The sequence below is a fragment of the Thrips palmi genome, unplaced genomic scaffold (genome assembly GCF_012932325.1).
Source record: "Thrips palmi isolate BJ-2018 unplaced genomic scaffold, TpBJ-2018v1 HiC_scaffold_16, whole genome shotgun sequence".
Classification (NCBI taxonomy): Eukaryota; Metazoa; Arthropoda; class Insecta; order Thysanoptera; family Thripidae; genus Thrips; species Thrips palmi.
This window is the reverse complement of record NW_023144625.1, coordinates 11,953,298-11,974,517: the sequence shown is the minus strand read 5'-3', so window position 1 is coordinate 11,974,517 and position 21,220 is coordinate 11,953,298. Positions and strand designations below refer to the sequence as shown.

Genomic DNA, 21,220 nt, shown 5'->3' with positions numbered 1-21,220 from the left:
ACTCTTTCATGCCCCGCCTCGGGAAGGCTTTGACCGCTGATAGTTTGGCAGCAGTGGTCTCGCAAAAATGGTCAAAAGTGACTGAATCCCCGAAAGTATGATTGTCATTTCATTGGATGATGTTGATTATTTCACTGATTACCAACTAGACGTGCAATGATTATCTTGAGTTGGGTACCCCTTGGAAACTACCCCGAGCAGGCGGTGGCGGTCTTGACCTGCTGCAGGGGGTGAGAACGGCTCGGTGCATTTTCCCGCTGCCGCCACGACGGGGCAAGGAGGGGCACGGCGAGCACAGGGGAATGCTAAATCATATCAAGCACGCAATATGCCCGGCCGCCCGAGGCGCCGTCGCCCGCAAGATGGAGGTGCTGGCTGGCTGCCTGGCTGGCTGGCTGCGTGGACCGGAAGGCTCGTGATAAGGGCTAGGACCGCCAGCCCGGGGCCAGCAGGCCGATTCCGAACCGTGCTTTCGTCGCTCTGCCTCTCTCCCACTCGCTCCGTACATGTGCGAGAGAGACAGAGCGACGAAGGCGCGGATCGGAATCAGCCTGCAGCCCCCCGATCGCCGGCCCGCTGGCCGTGCTGGCTGCCTTGCCCGGCCTAGCCGGCCCTTGCCGCCTGCGGGAGCGCGGGTGGGCCGCGCGGCAAGCAGGCGCGTGTAGCGGGCTGGCCTACCCTCGCGTTGACGGGCGGCGTCCGCATCCGTCTTGCCGCGGCGGAGTGGGAGTAACGGATGGCGGCGGGCTGCCCGTCGAAGGGCATTGGGATGCGGTCGGGAAGTACTCCACGGAGTAAACGCCCACACCCTTCTCGCCGACACCTTCCTCGGCTCATTTGTGGACCGCGTTCGGTACTTTGTTGATGTTCACCGCAAAGCCTCTTCTGCTCCGTTGTTTACGATAGGGAGGGGCGGCAGGTTCCCGGCGGACGTCGTCTCTCCCCGCGGGAATACGACCCCCCCCCTCCCCGCCCTCGTGGTCTTATGGCCCGGGGCTGGGGCGGGCTGGGCGATTATTGAAAAGGCATATTGTGGGGGTCGTAAGGGAGGGGCACGCTGCGGGCAAGAATGCGATGGTGTCGTTTGCGGAGCCCAACGACTGCCTAATGATGGATAATCTGGGTGAGATTGAGTGCGGCTCGGTGCCGTTTGGACGCCGATACACTGCAGCCTGCCATCGGCATTGCCGGGCCAAGGCCCAGCGCCCCGCTATCGAAAATTCATCCAGGTCAACTTTTACGGTCATGTTCCTTATGGCAGATTCCAAAAGTTAACAAATTTAGTGCGTATTTTTTTCTGTTTTTTGCTCCGCCGCCGAGGAGTGCCGTTGCTGCAAAGTGCAGAATTAACTGTCAGGCGCAGCGCAGCGCGGTGATAACGGCGACCGTTTCTTCCTTCGGTATTTCCCGCGCGTGGCCGAGTGCGTGTGTGTGTGTGCGTGGCACCCCTAGGTGAGATTAGGCCTAAATGGTATACATTGCTGTTTCCTCCGCTGACAACGCATTTTTCTTTTTTATGCGACAGCGCACGCCGCGCTCTGTCTCTCTCTATCTCTCTGGCTCCTCCTGCACTTGCGAGCCTCTCCTCGCGGGCTGCCTGGGACTCTTGGAGTACACGCCCGCTCCCTTACCTGGAGCCTCCAGCCTGGAGCACGGCAACGCGGCCGCCCTGGACTCGCAAAGTTCCTCGCGACTCGCACCTGACAACAACTTGTCCGGCGAAGCCAGGGCGAAGCCGAAGCCAAGGTGAAGCCAAGGTGAAGCCAAGGTGAAGCGCGGCGCGGCTCCGTTGGAAATGATTTATCGCACTTGCCTCACTTTGCTGAGAGGCGGAGTGAGGCGGCGCTGTACAGTGTAGCGTGCTGGACGCGCGGCGGCGCGGGCCCCGAATTCGTTGGCGCGGTGAAGCTGGTGGGAAGGGAAGGGAGGCGCCCGTAAATCCTATCCCGGCCGGCCAGACGCCGCGCTGCTCAAGTAAGCAGAAGAAAAGAGCGCGATTCTTATTGCTGTCCATTCCCTCTCCCGCTGCTTGTGCGCGCGCGTTAGTGTGTGTTGGGGGGGGGCTGGGTGGAATTCGGTATATGACTTTCCCTGGAAAGAGCAACACGCTGCCCCTCCTCCCGTAAGTTGAAGTCTGGCGGTGCTCACGCCCCTCCTGTCGCCCCCACCCCCTTTCACCTGCAACCGGTAATGAAGGTGCCAGACAGAAAGTCAAAGTGGCGGCTCCGGAGGGGAGTCGAACCCGGACCCGCGCGACGGACAACTGCCGCGGCCACTTTATCGGATCAGTGAAGTTTGCCGTCGCGGGTGGCCGAGTTGAGGGTAGCAACCTCGCCGCGGCGCGCGGTAGGCGGGGCCGGGCAGGGCCGCGCCCCGGGTTCGAATACCCGCCCCGGCGAATGGCAAATAGGGTGGTGGCAGGCATGCGCTTACCACGACACAGTGTTCTGTGTTGCCGACGTTTGTAATGGCTGCAGCGTTTTGTTAACGCGAGACGTGTGTGCGTGCATGAGTGTGTGTGTGTGTGTTTGTGTGTGTGTGCGGTTGTACTCGGCCCGTCCGGTCCCGCTGGGCCTATCCGTCACTGTGCTCTGGCTGCTGGCCCTGCTGGCCCCACTGGCTGAGGAGGCCCCAGCCTTCCCCCGCACGGCCCCCGGGCCGCAGAACTGCGTCAGGCAGGCCGAAGGAAGGCGCAGCCGGCCGAAGGAAGGCGCAGCCGGCCGCCGCACAGAGCACTCGGGACAGACAGGCAGACAGACAGACTGCGCCGCCAAGAAAAATATTTTTGAGCGAAGTAGAAATTGTTCCGCACGTGCACGTCGTGCAAGAGAGTGCTGACGTGCTGGGTCGCGACCCGGCCCCGCCGACCTGCTTCGCCTGCCCCGCCATGTGCGGTGCGAAGTAACGGCCTGGGGCCGGCCGGGCCGGGGCGAGGGCGTCCAGCCAAGTTTCAAGTGTCGAACTTGGTGTTCGTCTCAACGTGCTGAGGGCAGCAAGCTCGCAGCCCGGCGCGCTCCGCGGCGGAGATGCGGGGTTCTGGCGCGCGGCGCCGACGCCGTGCTGCAGTGCTGCAGCGTGCTGGAGGCCACAAGACACGGCCACAGGCCGCAGGGCAGTCCGAGGGGCGAGGAAGAAGCCCCGGTGCCTTGATGAGCTGTTCTCGCCCCCGAACAGCATCATAACCGGAGGGCCGAGTGTGCGGCGTGGTGGTGATGGCCTCGGCCTTCGACTGCGGCGTCGGCGTGCCGCGGTCCTCGGCGGGGCCGACCGTATCGCCAAGTTAAAGGAAGTCCGAATGGCGGCGTGTCGCGGCCAGGCAGGCGGGCCTCGGCGACGACGACTCGGCGCTATCTGCCATCGCGCTGCGGCGACGCGACGCGACGCGGCCTCACTGAATTGGAACGGGGCGCCGGGATGGAGGAAAAATGGTGCCGTCTTCAGGGCGGCCCAGCCGACCCGTTTTTTGCCGCCCTGCCGTTGGCGTGTGCGTGCGGGGCTGCGGTCTGATAAACGACCTCCTGGGGCTGCAGGAGGATCAACGTGCTAGTGTCCTGCCTCACGGTGTGCATCATTGTTTGCAGGAGCGATGAGGTGCAGCGGTCCCTGGAGCTGCTGGACAGCGTCCTCTCCGAGTTCGACGACCTGGAGAACGGCAACCTGGCGGCCGGCACCACGCCCGGGCCCCCCACAGGTACAGTAGTACTTTCCAGTGTGCCCGTCCCGTTCGCGGTGCGAGCGCCTGTTTATTAAATCCTCTGACTTTGCATTCGCATCGGGTATGTGTTTTTTCATTTCCCTTCGTGCTGTGTTCCAAACCCGTTCTTTTCGTTTTTCCGCGGCCTCGTGTGGCGCTGGACAAAATCGTAATGGCGGCGCGGGGTATCGCCACTGCGCTACCCCCGGGGCGAGGCTGGAGCATTCCCCGCCCGAGGGTTTCCCTAGCGCGGGGTCTCTGCGGCGCGGGGTATCGCCTCCCCTGCTCGCTTCCTCGCCATGACGCGCAACCAACCACCGTCTGCTCCTCCTCAGGTACCACGGTGCTGCCGGCGTCGGCGGCCGCCCCTCTGCACCCCACGCGCTCCATCCGCAGCATGGCGGGCTCCGGGTCGGGCTCCGGGTCCGGGGAAGGCGAGGGCGACCTCCTCATCTCCAGCAGCACCCCGGAGGACGACAGCAGCCCCTCGCTGTCGCTGTCGCTCGGCGGCCACCAGTCCGAGGACGACGGGTAGGTGTCTAAACTCAAAGTGGGTTGATTACGGAAAGAATTGGGGATAACTGTTGGTGTGGTTTCATTTACAGGTACATGAGCATGAACGGCAGACGCAACAAGCTGGCGCTCAACTTCCGGCCGCACAACGGCACGGCGGGCACGGCGGGCTTGGTGGCCATCCGGAGGGGCAGCGCCGACATGCTGACCGCCCCGGAGAAGCCGCTGCCGCCGCCGCCGGGCATGGACGTCGCGGACTTCCCGCCGCCGCCCGAGGAGGCCCAGCGGCTGATCGCCAACCTGCTGCCCCGGGTGTCGCCCAGCAACTCGGTGCAGCGGGGCTTCGTGGGGCTGAGCGGCAGCCGGGGCAGCAGCAGCATCGTGCCGGCCCGGCAGCGCCACGTGGCCAGCCTGCCGCAGACCCGGCGCCACATCGTGCTGTCCCCCACCGAGCCCAGGGTCACCACGGCCACGCAGACCACCCTGCCGGGCACCAGGAACCAGCGGCCGTTCGGCTGGGAAGTCGACGCGCAGCCCCCGACGGGCATCCTGCCGCCGCCCAACCGGTTCGCCAGCCTGCAGAACAACGGGCAGCAGGGCCCCAGGGTGCAGCAGCACTCGTGGCTGCCGCCGAGACCCCTGCCGGCCAGCCAGCTCAAGCGAACGGTGCGCCAAGTATTTTGCTTTCCTTGCACTCTTGTTTCGAATCCCAGTGACGGAGTGGTACTGACGGTGATACTCTTGTTTTGCAGTCGACCGGGGAGGAGGAGCACTTCTCCGACGACTCGCTGGAGGACATGCCTCCGCCGCCGCCGCCGCCCGAAGTGGCGGAGCAGGTGGAGGCCGTGTCGAAGCGCGGCAGCATCGCGTGGGAGGTGCCGCTGGACCAGGACCCCCAGGACCCCTACGAGGACCCCGCCGTGCTCACGCCCGGCAGCACCAAGGTGGTCGGCCGGAGAAGGCGGCGGCAGAGCACCGAACACTACTCTAGTAAGCCGATCTGTCGGTGATTTAGCCTTTTTAATGTGTTAGTGTCTGGACGTCCTAACCCTCCCGCTTCCGCAGGTTCAAGTTCCCTTCAGCAAGACGACTGGCCCGACCCGCCCAGCCGGGAGCACGAGCCGACCTCGCCGTCGTCGTCGTGCTTCGGGCCGGACGAGGACCTGTACGAGTCCAACTTCCTGCCGTCGTCGCTGTCGGCCAGCGACCTGTCCAACAACGGCACCTACGTGATCCGCAAGGGCAGGAAGAAGGAGCGCAAGCCGGTGCGCAACCCCCTAGATAGCTTACAGTACAACAAGGCCAAGATGCAGCTGCGGTACGCCGACGTCAAGCGCTGCACCTACACGTTCGACGACCTGGACACGGCCTCGGACGCGGGCGGCGCGGACGTGGCGGACGGCATCGTGCAGGTGGTGGAGCAGGCCGAGGCCAGCCAGTACCCGATGGTGCGCGTGCTGTCGCTGCCCTCGCTCTGCCACGCCGAGGAGGCCAGGCAGCAGGTGGAGGACCAAGGCAACCGAAGACTGACCCTAGAGCAGCAGGAAAAGATAGACAAGATGGAGAAGATGAAGCAGCAGGAGGAGCGGCTGATCCAGCGCCTGCAGGGCCTGCAGGGCCTGGCCGCCACCCCCGAGGAGGACGAGCCCAGCAGCAGCCTCGTGTTCAACGACGACCACAACGACGACTCGCTGGAGCCCATCAGCAACCTGGCGCTGGACGAGGACCCCTTCCGGGACTCCAACGCGCCGCTGTCGCTCATCGAGGAGCAGGCCGAGAACGGCACCGAGCTGGACGACGCGCAGCGCCACAACAACGCGGGGCAGATCGGCGGCAGGCTCACGAGCAGGGAGCTGGACGAGATCGCCGAGATCCAGTACCGCAAGCAGCTGCCGCCGCCGCCACCCGTGCTGGCCTCGGGGGACAGGTACACGGCACCGCACGCCGACTACTACAACCTCAACAAGGACAGGATAGCGGAGAACTGCCGGATAGCAGAGAGCAGGGAAGCGGCGACCCCGACCAAAGACATGTACAGGCCGCGAAAGTCGGCATCCTCCAACGACGTGTTCAGCGACACCAAGTGCTTCCCGGACAACTCGCACTCGCTGAGCTCCACCAGGGAGCGCGAGGAGAGGCCCGCGTCGCGGCGGTCCTCCAACGACCGGCGGCGCCACCACCAGAACATGGCGGCCGAGATGAGCAGCATGGAGCGGTGGCGGACCACGCACGAGATGAACCACGTGCAGGTCGTGCCCGTGGTCGAGAAGGCGGCGTCCTGTCACGGGCACAGCCGCAACGGCAGCGCGTCCAGCCTCAACCGGAACACCGCCGAGAAGGACAAGAAGACCCACACCGTCACCGTCGAGGTGAACCAGCACGACTTCGGGCCGCTACCGCCTTCGCCGGTGGACGAGTTCGAAGAGGACGAGTACTCCGAGATCCTGCACCCTAGTCCCGGGCAGGCGGCGCGGGGCAAGGCGGACACGCTCCCCGAGCCGTTCTACCAGTGTCGCGAGCCCCTCGGCAGCGACCCCAGCGGCGCCCGCTACCTCAACAGGCCCCCCGAGCCGCCTCCCCACTCGCAGCCCCGCGACCCCCTGCACAGCCTCAAGACCAGGTCCATGGACGCGGGCTTCACCAGGGGTTTCCGCAACGCTAGTCAGAGCTCAGCACTCCGCCGGGAGGTGAGTAGACAGCGAGGGGTTATCAACTCAAGATTTTCATGTTCAGTGATAAATAAATTATTCAAAGTTTAGAGAACATTAAGAGAACATCTGAATCACAGAGGGCACGTCACTGCCAACCCCACAGCGGTAAGGTGTGAATAACCTCGCAAAGTTGGTCAAAAACTTATTGAATCTCCGAAAGTATGATTGTGATTAGGTCGGATTATGTTGATCATTTTACAGATTGCCGACTAGACTGATCATCTTGAGTTGGTTACCCCTGGGCCGACAGTGTCGTTGGCAAGGTCGTTGGACGGTCCTCATTGTTTGCTCCTCGCTTGCAGTCGCCGTCCTCCTCGGAGCGCAGGACGCTGCCCAACGACCTGCCGGGGCCCTCTCACGTGCGGCGGCGCGCCTTCCAGAAGCGCAGCTCGTCGTCGCCGCAAGAGTCGGGGCTGCAGACGTCGTGCTCGCTGCCCGAGACGCCCATCTTCGCGCGGGGCTGCGACATCCCGCGGACGCCGCACCGACGCGCGCCGGACGTGCCGTCGGGGAGCAGCGGCAGCATGCGGGCGGCCGCGTCGTCCGGGACGTCCTCGTCGGCGGCGGGCACGGCGACGCGGCCCGGCGGCCTCCACAGTGTGGTCCACACCAGCAGCTACCGCAAGATGGGCCCCGGCGGGCTGGGGCTCGGGCTGGGCACGGGCGTGAGCTTGGACTCGGGCGGGCTGGGCCAGGCCCTGGTCGGCGCCGAGCTGCTGCGACTGACTGGAGGCCCCGGACGGGGCTGGTACCCGCGGCACCGCACCCCCAGGCCCGCCTCCATCGAGCACCTGGACCGCGTCGCCACGCAACGGAGTCCGGGGCCCTGGGACGCGCGCGACGCCCGCAAGCCGATGACGCTGCCGCCCAACATGACGCCCAAGTTCTTCCACCGCTCGCCCCGCGACGCCCTGCGCAGGGTCACCAGCCTGCTCATCCGCGGCAAAGGTGAGTGCCATTCCATCCACTACCGAGTGCGATCCGCGCCGCGGTTCGAACCGCGCGCCTCGCTGCGCCTCGCTCGGCCGGAAGTAGTCCCGCCCCCACCACGCCGGCCGGCAGCGACGGTGGCGCGGCCTCGCGGCCGAGCGCCCAAGTGCAGAAGGGCGTGGTGAGTCATCGGGCGTCGCGGTTGCGCCGCGGGCCGCGAGAGGGCGCCACGCGGCCGCGAGCAAGGCGTGGCAGCCGGCCGGCCGGCGACAGCGGGCCCCTAGGGGCCCCTGGTCGGTGCTGCCGCCTGGCGGCCGCCACGCCAGGCGCGCGGCCCGCGGCGTCGCGCTCAGTCTCCGAGTCGAGTCGCGACGGCGGACGGGCCGACGGGCCGACGGCACGGGGCGACGCACGGATGGAGGCGCGGCGTGGACCGCGGTGATGCTGGAGGCCCCTCCCCCCTCTTCCTCTCTAGTTCCTTACTCCGAGATCGACCTTGCCGGCTGCACGGCTGCTTCCCATCCTCAGCTCGGTGGTTTGGGCGTGGCGGGGCGGGGCGGGGCGGGGTGAGGCCTGGAGGTGACGGAACGCCTCTCCTGAACGCCCTTGTTATTATGACAGGCCAGCTCAGCGGGAAAGGAAAGGCGGGACTGCGGAAGGCAGCGGGCCGGGCTGCTCGAGGCAAGGCTGCCTGCTCCGCCACATGGCGGTCCAACCAGAGCAACTTGTGCAATCGCAACTTGGGATTCAGCGATTCCCTTTGACGGTGTGGGCACGCAGGCCCTGCACTGCGAGGCCGCTGCCTGCGCTGGCTGCGCCCTGGCTTGTTGAGCCTCATTTGAGGACGCAGGCTTCCCCGTTTCCCCACGCCCTCGGGTCCTGCCCGCCCTGCCCCACTGGCACCGAGGCCCCCGAGCAGAATCAGCGTATTGATCGTCGTGGTCCTCACTTAGCGGCGATGCGTGGTCGTCATCGAGGACCCCGGCGGAGCCTCTGACGAAATCCCGCGCCATAAGCTGCAGGGACTGACTCCGAACAGTCCTTTCGTCGCCCTGTCTCTCTCCTACTTACGGGCCGTCCCGTCCGGGTGCGAGAGAGACAGGGCATTGGAGGAGGGCATTGTTCGTAACCGGGCTGCTGGGTGCCGTCACACTTTCGCGAGTCGGCTGGAGAGGCTGAGTCGGGCTGCCCGTGCCGATGGCGGCCTCCTCGTCGGGGGCGTGCTTGGCGTGCTCGGCGAGCTCGGCCGCCTCGCTGATATCCGTCGGCCCTCCCTCCGTCCGTCGGCGCCCCGCGGCGAAGCGCGGCCGCGCTCAGCTCGGCATCGGCTGGGCCGTGTCAACGCCCCCGCGGCCCGCGGCCTCAACTTGAACGCCGAACCTGAACTCGACCTGCTCGAGCTGAACCTAAGCCGAGGCGGCGAGGCGGCGGCGAGGCGACGGCGCGACCGCTGATCCGATCGGACGAGTCATCTGTGCCATGTAGGGACTCGGGGCAAGACCGCTGGCCGCTGTGCGCCGCCGGGACGTACTAGACGTGGTGCTGCGCTGCGGTGCCGCGCGGCTCAGCCACCGCGGTGGGCGTCTGCAGCGTCCCCGCGGCGGGGCGTGGCGGGGCGTGGCGGCGTGGCCGGGCGTACCGCGACCCAGTGCTGGGGTGTGGGGCCGCGACGGGCCGCGAGGACTGCGAGGCAGGCAGTCTCTGCTTTTCTGGGCCCCCGCCCATTTCCTTTTCGTTTTTCGTCTTCCGTTGCGGTGCGCTGTGTACCGCACTGTACCGCGCGGCCGGCTGGTCTGGTCGCCAACCCGCGCGCGGTCTGGCTGAGCCGCGGCGAGGGCAGGGCAGGCCGTGCACGCCGTGCAGGGCGTCGACTGGCCGATCCTCCGCCGCCGTTCAACGGGACGGCGAGGACGGCGAGGACGGGGCACTGGTCCCGCACCTGGGCGTGTATTTAGGCCACGGACGCGTGGCGGGGCTTGGCGGCGCGTGGCGGTTGGCGTTGGCACTGCGACGACTAGCCGCGCCCGGTGCCGCGCCGCCACGGGGGCGACGCCGTCTGTACAGTTCGACAGCACCAGTAAGCCATCGAGGCGGCGCCTTAACAATGTCGCGCAAGGTCGCCGTCGTCGCCGCGTCGTTTTACCGCGACCGGGATGGAGTATGGCTCGAAGCACGCGAAGCGGCGGCATCTGCCGGCTAGAGCCCTAGCTGGCTGCCAGCCCCGCCAGCGCGGCCTGGGACTGCAGCGCGCTCGCTGCACGTCGCGCCGGCGGGTTGCTGTAGGTCATGGAGACGCGCGGAGAGCTGCATTCATTGGGGCCGGGTCGTGCGAGCGGCGCCCTCCGCGCCGAGTGGTTTTACTTGGTCGGTAGTCGACGCGGCGCCCCTGGTCCACCTGCACCGGCACGGCCAGCGAGGCCGGCATGACGTCCGGGCCGAGACCGGCCGCACTGTGCACCGCGCCGACCGCAGGACCCTTTTTACGACCTTTTCTCCCCTTTCCTTCATGTCCCTCGGGTCCTCACGTGTCCATCCTTTTGCGGCTGCGGCCGTGGCGCTGACCCGTCTGTCCGTCTGTCTGTCTGTCCGCCCGTCTGTCTGTCTGTCTGTCGGCACCGCGCGGAATGAGACTCAGGCGCCGAAAGTAGTGAGCTGCTCACCCCTCTTGCTCTTCGCCCATGAATTCATAACGGGGGCGGACCGTAATGAGATGTAGGGGAGGCTGGGCGGGCGGCAGGGGGTCGCTCTGTCTCTCTCGCTCCCCTTCGGACCACCCCATGAGTGCGAGAGAGACACCGTAACCGCCGCTCGGCATCAGCCTGCAGGGGGCGGGGTAGGCAGCGCGCCGGTCCTGGCGCAGCCCCGCGCGCCGGGTTGCCTACCCCTCCATTGCACGGGGCGCGGCAGCAGCGTGTTCATGGAAAGCGGATGCGACAAAGCCTGGCGTCTCTCTCTGTCTCTCCTCTTCGCCGAAAGAGATGAATAACAATTCTTGTCATAATTATTCCCGTGCCGAGCAGTAAATAAATACAGAAGGCTTCGGGTGGGGTCTGCGGGTGGTCGTGACACATTGGCTCGAATCCATGCCGCGCGGCCCCAGATGTCAACAGTGAGTCACATGGATGACTCTCACACACATGCGCACGGTCGCAGTCTCGCACACACTCCCTGCGCTGGGCTGGGGGAGTGAAGGTCACCTGCACCTCCCGGGACGGGTTCGCACGCACGCGGAAGGCCGGCCAAGGATCAGCAGCAGCAACAACAACAACAACAACAACAACACTGGGATAAGGCGTGCGGCGCCACACATGGGCGTGCAGTGCGCGGCCCTCTTTGGCGTCCTCGGCGTCCCCGTCGACGGTCCCCGTTGCGCCCCTGCCGCTTCCCACGGTGTGCAGCATGCTGCACAAGCACTGGTGCCGGTGACGTCACCGGAAAAAGGCTGAACAATGAACAGGAGTAAAACAGTTGTTATGTATTTTTTAAGAAAATGTACTTGTAAAACTGTCGAAACGTTCTTGTTGTTTGACCCGAAGACGCGGGGTCTCTGCGTTGTGTGCACGCCGCGGTGTTTCGCTCGTCGGGGACGTTAAGTCGCTGCCCCTTTTTCCTTTTAGCTTTTTGCCAGTGCGGGAGAGAAAGGGGAAGTGTGAGCAGGTGCGCCGTCTGGTGGCGTCCCGCCTCGCGTCCCGCCCGCCCGCCGTCAACGGCCAGGCCAAAACGCGTGCGTGCGGGCCGACGGAGCCGACGCTGCGAGCCTTTACCGTCATGCAAACTGAGTCACCGCGGCACCGCGTGAGTCATTCGGTGACGCGGTGCTCCGGTGACGCGCCGCTCCGGTGACGTCGCGGCCCTCCCGCTCGCCATCGCGAGGCTCGCCGTCGTGAGGTCACGCGTCCGCATGCATCGCCGCCACCGAATTAGATTACATCTCGCTCCCTCCTCCCCCTCCGCCAGCACCGTGCATCGTGACCTTACTAGTGTGGCGACGCGGCGACGCGGCGAGTTTGAAAGTTGAAAGCGACCGGCGCGGATTTGAGGAAGTGAGGCACGGCCCGGAGGACTTGCACGCGGGGGCGGGGGCCGCGGGGGCAGATCAATACAGCAGCCGGCGTGGCGTACGCGCGGCCAGAGCGCCAGAGCGGGCAGCCCCCTCGACAACGAGACCCTCCCGCCCCGCCCCGCCCCGCCCCGCCCCGCCCCGCCCCGCCGGCACGCCGCCCCAGCCCCCACGTTGCCCGCTCAGCACAAAGCGCGTTTCGGCGACGGCCTACTTCGCACAGTGCCAAACGCGAAAAAATAAAATCAGCACAAGAAAGAAATTAACGCGCGCGCGGCGTATGTTTCCCTCGGTTTGGCGAACGCGGTTCGCGGCCCGTTCTCATGGGCGGCTTCGGTTTCGGCGGGCCATGGGCGGCCATGGGCCTTTGCCACGGACCGTGGGCGAGACAGAGACAGAGACACCCGGAGAAGTTGTTGGCCGTCTGATTTATACGGCTTTGTAGCGCCGCTCGCAGCAGCTGCCGCCGTGCTCCGGTCGCTCCGTTACGGCCACGGCCCTAGTGGCACTGCTAAAAGCCGTCTCTTCGGCTTCGGCTCGCATTTGTCGCTTCACTTTGGCAACAACAAAAAGTACAATCGACGACAATGGCGACTGGGGCCGGCGGGCGGGGAGTGGAGGTGCGCCAAGCCGTCTGCCTCTGGCTTCCTCTGGCTCTGCTTTTTGTGGCCGGCGAGAGACAACGGGGGTACCGACCGGCCGACCGACCGACAGATCCCGTAGCAGCGTAGCTGCGCGAGCTGCACAAAGACGCCCCAAACAAGGCCCAAGGCTTGGCGTGGCTGGCCGTGGCTTGCTGCCCAGACAACATCGACACTGTAATTAACCGACAGCAGCCTCTCCTAGTGGAGGCGCGCCGCTTTTTTGTTCGGCCCGGCTGCTTCGGCCGTGTTGGCGGGGCTCTCGTCCACCACGCGGCGCGGTCGTCGTCGTCGAGGCCCGGGTTCGACTCCCGCCGGCGGCGGCGCCCTGCAAAGCCCACCAGGCTCCTTCAGAAGAGTAGTCGTTTCGTCGCGGTCTCTCTCGCACTCATGGGGCCTTCATGTATGGGCGCGAGAGAGGCAGAGCGAGCGAACGACTTGGCTGCAGCGGCGACACTGTAGTACCGCTACCGGGGCGGCGCCTGCGCCGCGCTTAGCGGCAGAATGTGCTTCATGAAGGAGTCGTCACGATGCGAAATGGCGATTACCGCCACTGGCCGTGCCTCCGTGCCACTCCGTGCATGCCGTGCCGTGGGGGCGTGCCTCGTGCCGCGGGCTGTAGTCCCATTCCGAACGGGGCCTCTGTCTCTCTCGCACCCCCACGGGTTGCCCCGCGGGGGAGAGAGAGAGAGAGAGAGAGAGAGAGAGAGAGAGAGAGAGAGAGAGAGAGAGAGAGAGAGAGAGAGAGAGAGAGAGACGCGGCCAGGGCGTGCCGCGGGCCTTTATTTGCCGAGGAAAGCAGCGAAGAATGCAGCGATGCTCGAGCGATGCGATGACGTGCGGGAGGGAGTGGCTGGAGCGGCGCACGTGTGTGTGTGTGTGTGTGTGTGTCTTGTACGTGTGAGTGTGACTGCCGCGGCCGCACAGAGCGCGCTAGTGTGGCGGCAAGCAGCAACCAAGGCCGAGGCATGCCATGAGGGCCCCGCCGGCCCCACCGCGGGGCAGGCTGACCCACTGACTGCATGACCGCGCCGCCGCCACCGCGCCGTACGCCTGCCGAGGCGAGGCGAGGCGAGGCGAGGCGAGGCGAGGCGAGGCTAGCTGCTGGAATCTTCCTGGACGTTCGCTGGAAGCACGCGACGGTACACCTCGGCGGCGTCTTCCTCCGCGCTGGAGCCGCGCGCTGGAGCGGACCGCTGGATCGCTGGCCGGCGTGGCCGAGCGTTCCCCGAGGAGCCCCGCATCCACACGCCGCACGCTGAAGACTGGTTTCGAAGACTGCGTTTGTCCCTCTCGCGCCCCTCCGGGCCGCGCCGTGAGTGCGAGAGGGACGGAGCGATGAACGCGCTGTTCGGGATCCCGGCTGGCGGTCCGATAATTGGCGGACAATCGGGGGAAGGGAGTCGGAGTGGACGCGGGCGAGGGCTGCGCAGTCTCTCTCTCACCGCGAGACCGAGAGAGGAATGATCGGAGTGGGCCTGCTGGGCCAGTGTGCCGGGCATTTCCTGGCCGCCCTGCTGCCAGGCCTTGGCCTTGCTGCACTCGCCGCCCTTGCGGCGTGCCGACGTGTCCGAGTCCCTCGGCGTCCCTGCATCGCGCATGGCGCATCGCGCATGGCGCATCGCGCATGGCGCATCGCGGCATGGGGCACCGCGGGGGCGGAAGGCGATCGGTCGGATGTCGCGCCCAGGCGCCAAGGCCCGCACGGCGAGTTAGCGCGGTCGCGCGATGCGGCACGGCCAGTTAGGAGGTGACGTCACGTCACGCCGAGGCGAGGCGTGTCTGGTCCAATCAATGGAGGCCGTGCGCGTTGCCGTTGCCGTGCCGTTGCCGTGCCGTCGCCGTCACGCCCCGAAAGTGCAAGTGCGGCGCGGCGGCACGGCCTTGAACTCGTTGGCGGCGAGGGTGACGACGACGCCGAGGGTGACGCCACGCAACGCTTCCGGCGTGCCGCAAGTGCCGCTGGAAGGGCTCCAGGCCGCTCCAGTGCGCTGGAGGAAGCGACTGGAGAAACTCGCGGCGTGAGCTAAAGCAGCCAAACACTGCCGCCTCCCCGCTCCCCTGCCCCTGGCCTCGGCACGCTGATCGGCCTCTAATTGGGGTGGCCGTCGTCCTCCGGGGGATCCATTCGACTCTCGCTGTTTCAATTTCAAGAGGGGTGCGGCCCCTTCTGCAGTCCGTCTGTCTGCCTGTCTGCCTGCCCGTCTGTTTGCCCGCGTGTCTGTGCGGTCGCCGTGGATGGATTGCCCCCGGGTTGGTTGACAGTGACGGCGAGACTTGTCACCACACATGTGAGCCCCGTCCCTCCGGAGGAATCCAATTTGGGACTCGGCCCGGCGGGCCCGGCGGGCGCTGTGCTCTCTTTGACAACAAGTTGACTTTGTTTACTGCGACCAACAACGAAATGGAAGGGTCGCGCGGGCGGCGCTGCCGAGCCTTGCCGAGCCCGCGGGTTGCCAGCCCCGCCAGCCCCGCCCCCGCGCTTCGCTGCTCGCCGCGCGTCGCCAGCGCCGCCCTGGCAGGTTGTCAGCTGGCGCGCAGGTGGCGCCGTTCGAGGGTACGTCCTAGGCCGGGGCGGGGCGGGGCGGGGCAGGGCGGGGCGGGGTGCCTAGAGACCCCCGCCAAGCACGCCAAGCCGCGCTAGCCGCGACCCCTGCTTGCTCGCTGCTCGCGTGAGCAGCACGCACTGCTCATTCAGTTCCCGCCCCGCAGCCACCAGTCTCTCCTTCCCACTTTCCAAACTTTAAATGACGCCGTCGCTCTTCTTTTTCCTCGTCTTGGGCTCTTGTTTTAGCGCTGCAGAGGGGAGCCCGAGCAAGCCCCGAGCAAGCCCGACCCGCAGGCCGCAGCCAGCCCGGGGGAGCGCACAGCGGCGCACGGCTTGTGTCGTTTACCTCTCGGCGCGCCACTGGCTGCGGGGCCTGCAGGCTGACTCCGGCCAGTGGTGCCGTCGCTCTGTCTCTGTCGCACGCATGGGGCGTCCCGTCGGGGTGCGAGAGAGACGGCGACGTTGGTGGCGGCATGGCGCTCGCTGCGGCCGGGGCGTGGGCGGCATACCCAATCCCGGTGATGCGATTCCGCCGCCCCTTGGAGGCCAGGCAGCACCAGGCAGGCCGCGTCCCAGCACTGGTGCCTTCTAGTGCCTCCCCCCGCTCCGCCCTGGCCTGGGCCCTGCCATGCACGGCGTCAAGCAGGCGCGCGTTCACAGCGCTCGCACCCTGTCTCTTTCTTTCCTCCTTCTTTTTCTTTTCGGCATTTTTAGCAGATGATACCTTCACACTTGAAACATACTTAAAACTACTATACACATGAAGGTGTCGGCGTGCTTTTACTCTCGAGTCCAGAAACGAAGCGCGTATCCTAAACAATATAATAGGGGCTGGCTGTATTGACTAAGAAATTTGAAAGGGAAAAGGAAAAAATTTGAACTCTACACCCCCTCCCCAGTCTTAATGGGGAGGCCTCCTGCTTTACTTCGGTGTTCGGGATGGGAACCGGTGCTATCAGGTACCTGGGGTTAATCCCGTCAGCGACTCTAAGCGTTCGCCGGGGGACCCAGTAGGACCCCAAAGCTCAGGCAGCTGGGTGAGAGCACCCAGTACGAAGCTCTTAGAGGGGCGGGACGTAGAGTGAGACGACAGAGAGACAGAGAGAGACTCAGACAGAGAAGAGGTTTGGTGGGAGCTTCTTGTTTTCGTAGGGTTGGTTGTGTACCCCATGGTACCCCCACTGTCCGGCGCTCCCGTACCGAACATACAGCGTTTTAGGCCAGCTTCAAAGGACTTATCAACGCCTCCCCGACAAGTCAAGGAGGCACCACCCGCAACCACACACCGGGTGGTCTGGATTGATGGATCAAATACGCCATCGCTCCAGTGCCGAGGCCAACCCGCCGAAGCGGATTGCTTTTTAGACACCCACAGCGGAGTGGCCAGGTGAATGTGACTCTGACCACTACGCTATCACGCTTGTACGTCTGGCAGCGTGTTGGACGACGGGTTTGAGTTGCACTGGGAGGAAGGCGGTCGAAAAATGTAATGAAATGATGGGATTCGATCCCCGGACCCCGCCATCGGGATCACACGACTTTACGCTCTCGGCCACCACGGCCCATGATGAGGGTATCGGCGTGAGGTGGGTTCTTGACGCAACAGGACTCGACCGACCCGGTCAAAATTTCGCAAGAAGTTGGGGGAGTCGAACCGCCGACCCTAGCACTGAGAACCGACGCCTCTACTCCCTGGACCACCACGTCCCATGCTCGGAGTGGGCTCACGTTTACGGGTTTGAACCGCACTGGGTGAGGCAGTACAATTAAATGGAAATATTTGTTAGGAGTCGAACCTCCGGCATGTGGGCCTGTTGCACACGGCTCCGCTCTCATGGCCTCGAACCACCACCCTTAGGATAGCAAGTCGAAAAAACTTTTGTGACGCTGGTATTCGAACGCCGGCCTGCGGTAACTCGATCCCACGTCTCTAACCTCTCGGCCATAACAGCAGTTGTGAAACGGGATGGATCATCTGCTTTCATTAACGTTCGTTGAATGAGATTTTTGTTTTTGTCGTTAATTAATTGCGAGTTAATTTCTTTTTGTCGGTGCTTGTATCAAGGCATCGCTTCAAAGCGACGAGCATGTTTTCTAGCGGAGATAAAGGCGCCTGCAGCTCTTCCTCGCGTGGCTGACCACCACGCCGTGCGGGCGGGGCGGGGCGGGGCGGGGCGGGGCGGGGCGGGGCGGGCATTGCAGGGCGGTGCAGGTCCGCGCGGGCAACTAGCTTCCATCCATATCGTCCGATGCGCCTGCCGTGCCGTGCCGCGCCGCACCGCGCGTGCCACGCCGTGCCCTGCCGAGTGAAAGTCAAGCGGAGAGTGTTTTCTACCGCCGCCCGCCCCGTCCTTCCGCGGGCCGGGCCTGCCGGGCGTGTGCGGCGTAATCTTGGAGGATGACGCGTTGCTTCGCGGTGGTGCGCGGCGCTGCATCGGCCGGGTTCGCGAGGACGGCCAGGACGGCCAGGACGGCCGACGGCCACCTCGCGACCGCGGCCGGCAGGTGTGGGCGTGTCCAGCCGAAAAGGTGGCGCGCCAAACAGTGCGGCGGCAGCTGTTTCCTGATAATCACGCGCCATTATAACACGCGTTTCACTGCCGCGCGGCCGACCGGCTGACTCCTAACAGAATTAAAAGTCGTTTCGGAAAAAGCGCGCGCAAACACTTTATCGCCGGCTGTAAAGAAGGGCCACGCAAAAAAGAGCATCGTTTCGTTTCTGGCCGTCGCCTGACTGCAGTGCACTGCATGCAGAGTCTCGGCTTTCAATTTCCCGACGGCTTATCGCGACTAGATGACCGAGTCGAGCGCGGACCGCGCCCAGTTTGGGCTCCGCCGCGATGTCTGAGTCACTCTGCATTTTTAGATAGCGCGATGGTCGTAGGAAAAACAACAAGACTGCGAGTGTTGTGTTGTTCTATCGCGGCCCGGGCGGGCCTGGGGGACATTCCGCTGCCCGCGGCCCCGCGGCCTCTGGGTCGTGGTCAAGGCCGGCAGGTCCGCGTAGGTCCGCGACGAGTGTGACGTCACGGTCAACTCTAGCGCGCCGCGAGGACGCATCCAGCGCGCTGCAACGCCTGGGCGCGGGGCGCGGCCGCGAGGATCACGACGGTGGCGACGGTGACGTCACCGCCTTCTGGGACGTTCCTTCATATCGGCGAGGTGCTTTCCGCCGGACGCGGCCACTCGGATGGGGCTCAGCTCTTTGGGCCGCGCGGTTCGCCCACCGCCGCCGTGATCCTCTTGAGCTGCTCCGAGGTGTCGGCTCGTTGACTCGCTAATTACGGCCGGGCGTCGCGTAATGGCGCCTAGGCCGCGGGGCGGGGCAGGGCGGCCGCTTTCCCCGCCCCGCCATGCAAAATGTTTTCGCGCCAAATTTGAAACAATGTTTCATACGCCGCCGGTGGCGGTGGCGGTGGCGGTGCGGGGGGTCCGGTCGCGCGTAACTCGGTGCTGCGCATTCAGCCTGCAGCCATGCTGCAGCAGCATGCCGTCTCTCTCGCTCTCGCGGGACGGGTGGCGGATCCGTACGGGCGCGAGAGAGACTGAGCACTGCCGGCAAGAATGACGGCGACGTTGTCCAGCGCGGCCAGGCAGCGCGGCCAGCGAGGCAGGAAGGAAGGCATGCCTATTTCCATTCGCCGTTTCCTCTGCCGTGCACTACACTGTCAAGTGGCGAGGCGGCGCGTCACGGAGCGAGTTCCCAGCGTTACGTGATTTCCGAACGGACGGCCCGTAACAGGTGATCGCCGCTTCGATAATTTTGTTTAATTTTCGGCCTCTGCTTGGCTTTGGCTCTGCTTGCTGCGCACCTCGTCTGGCTGATAAGCAGACCATTGTTGTTTGTGATCGAAGGAGAGTCGTGCTGTGCCCGGCTCGGCGGCTCGGCAGCGAGTCGCTTGGATGGATCGCGGTGCTGCGCGGTCTGCCAACCAGGGACTGCCAGGGACCAGGGACGGCCGACCCTAATCAGCATAATGTTTCCGATGCGTGGGAAGGGCCTGAGTGGTGGCGCTCTGATCGATACAGCAGTGCCTCATCGCCCCGTCTCTCTCGCACCCGCTCGGAACGGCGCACGAGTGCGAGAGAGACGGAGCGGGGCTGCATAATTGATGCCCATCAGTGGCGTAGGTGGTGGCGGACCGCGTCGGCGGCGTCCTTTTGATGTCGCGGTGGCTGCGTGCCCCGCCACTGCACTGGACCGGACTGGACCGCGGCGGGGCGAGGACACTGTGGGGCAGGCCCTCAGGCAGGCCCTCAGGCAGGCCCTGTAAACCCGTACACTCGACGACGATTGCCACTGCACGCGGCGCGACGCAGCGCGACGCGGAGCGCGGACGCGCCGGCAGGGGGCATCGGTAAAACGGGCTCTCGCCAGGCCGCAGTGCCGCAGGGCCGCAGGGCCGCGCGGCAGACAGTTTTATTGGCCGTTCCCGGGTTCGAATACCAGCGCGAGACTGGCTTTTTTCTGCCGCCGTGACTGATGCCGCTGTTTATCGGCGACCCCTCCCTCCTCCGCTCCATGCCGGCCGAGTGGCATGGCCAGCACGGCCAGCATAGACGACCAATTAAGAGGTTAATGGTACTGGAGGTGACTGCTGACTGCCAGTCACCGGGCTTCACCGGCGTCAGCGGCTTCCGCGGCCCCAGATCGCCTCATTCCGAAGCATCGTCTCGTCGCTGTCTCTCTCGCACCCCTAATGGCCGCGCCATGAGTGCGAGAGAGACAGACAGGCAGTAAGCGGCGCCGTGCTAAGACTCTGGGAATGACGGGCCAAGCCGGGCCAAGCCGGGCCAAGCCAGGCTGTCCGTCCGCGGAGGCCGACTGACTGACTGACTGATGGACTGTCTCTAGTGTCCTGGGCCCGGGCCGGGCCGCCCCACCGCGAGAAGCCACCACCAAAATAATGAGCCACGGCCACAGATTTTCCTTCCCTAACGGCCGCAGCGCTTTGCCGCTTCGCGATGACTGGGCAGGCGGCGGCGAAAGGCATGAGTTTCCTCTGGGTTTTCCCCCGCCTCCGTTCACAGAAAAATTCGATGAAGACTCATCTAACCCAGTTGGCACCGTGTGACACACTGGCGTAGCTGCCAAGTCCCGAGGCGCGGCGCTTCGACGGTCACCACCAGTCGCGGTGGCTTCCCTTCATCGAGAGGTGGCGTTGCGTTTTCAAGCAGTATTGAACCAGGATGGCATTTCACTTCGACTGTCAACCCTTCCCCATCGGCAACCCCGGCGGTCCATTCCTCCCAATCCCCTCGATATGTGTCAGTGGGGTGGCCCACTCCGTCTGCCGGTTTCAAGGTTTTCCCCCTCCCCCTTCCCTCTTCTGCTATTCGGCACACTCCTCGACGCTGACGGCCTGCTCGGCCTGCGACTGCGAGTGGGCGGACCGACGCAGGGGGTCGCCGTCGTCGTCGCGTTGCACATCCCGGGGCCTGGGTTCGAATCACGCCGGTCTATTTTTTCCCGCGGTCTGACGAAATCGAAATCGAAATGACGCGGGGCTGCGGGGACGCTGGCGGGCGGGCGAGGCAGGGCGCCCGGCAGGTAGGCAACCCTGCGGCACGCGTGTCGGCGTGTTGCCTGCCGCCGCGCCTGTGGCGGCTTGACGGGCAGGGCCTCGCCGGAGGGGACGATGTTGGGGCCGCGAGCCGCGAAGACGCGACGCGCTCCGCCCCGCCACGCCCCGCCACGCCCCGCCACGCCAGGCATTCGGTCAAAACAAGGTAAAAATAGCAGTGGCGGCCCCTCGGCCGCTCGGGCGGCGCGGCCCGGTGCCGGATCGGCCCTGCTGACATTGCCACGCCTTGCGAACGGCGCGAACGTCGGCGATGCCGCTATCTTGGCGACGGTGTTCACGCCGCCCCGCCGGCCTCCCCCAGCCCACCGGACGCGGGAAGCGGCAGCACGCTAAATTTGCGATTTGCGGTGTGCTGCCCATCCCGCCCGTGTCCGGACGCTGTCCGCGGCGTGTGCGTACTGTTGCTTTCTTGGCAACGTGTCGCCGCCACCGCGCCACCGCCTCCCTCCAGCAGGCCGAGCAGCCCGTCGTGGCCGTCTTGGCACCGGGCCGGCTGTGCCCTATCGCTTCTCGGAACGCTCGCTACTAGACGGAACCG

General features: G+C 65.5%; 1 protein-coding gene across 1 annotated transcript in view; it reads left to right on the top strand.

Annotated features, from left to right (window-relative positions):
* LOC117642894 overlaps positions 1–21,220 on the top strand; it is a 161,868-nt gene that overhangs the window by 124,803 nt on the left and 15,845 nt on the right. Inside the window, exons 5-10 of the mRNA XM_034381518.1 lie at positions 3,582–3,691; positions 4,030–4,225; positions 4,300–4,873; positions 4,960–5,197; positions 5,273–6,894; positions 7,221–7,866. Of these exons, the coding sequence (XP_034237409.1) occupies positions 3,582–3,691; positions 4,030–4,225; positions 4,300–4,873; positions 4,960–5,197; positions 5,273–6,894; positions 7,221–7,866 (3,386 nt within the window). The remainder of the gene's footprint in view (positions 1–3,581; positions 3,692–4,029; positions 4,226–4,299; positions 4,874–4,959; positions 5,198–5,272; positions 6,895–7,220; positions 7,867–21,220) is intronic.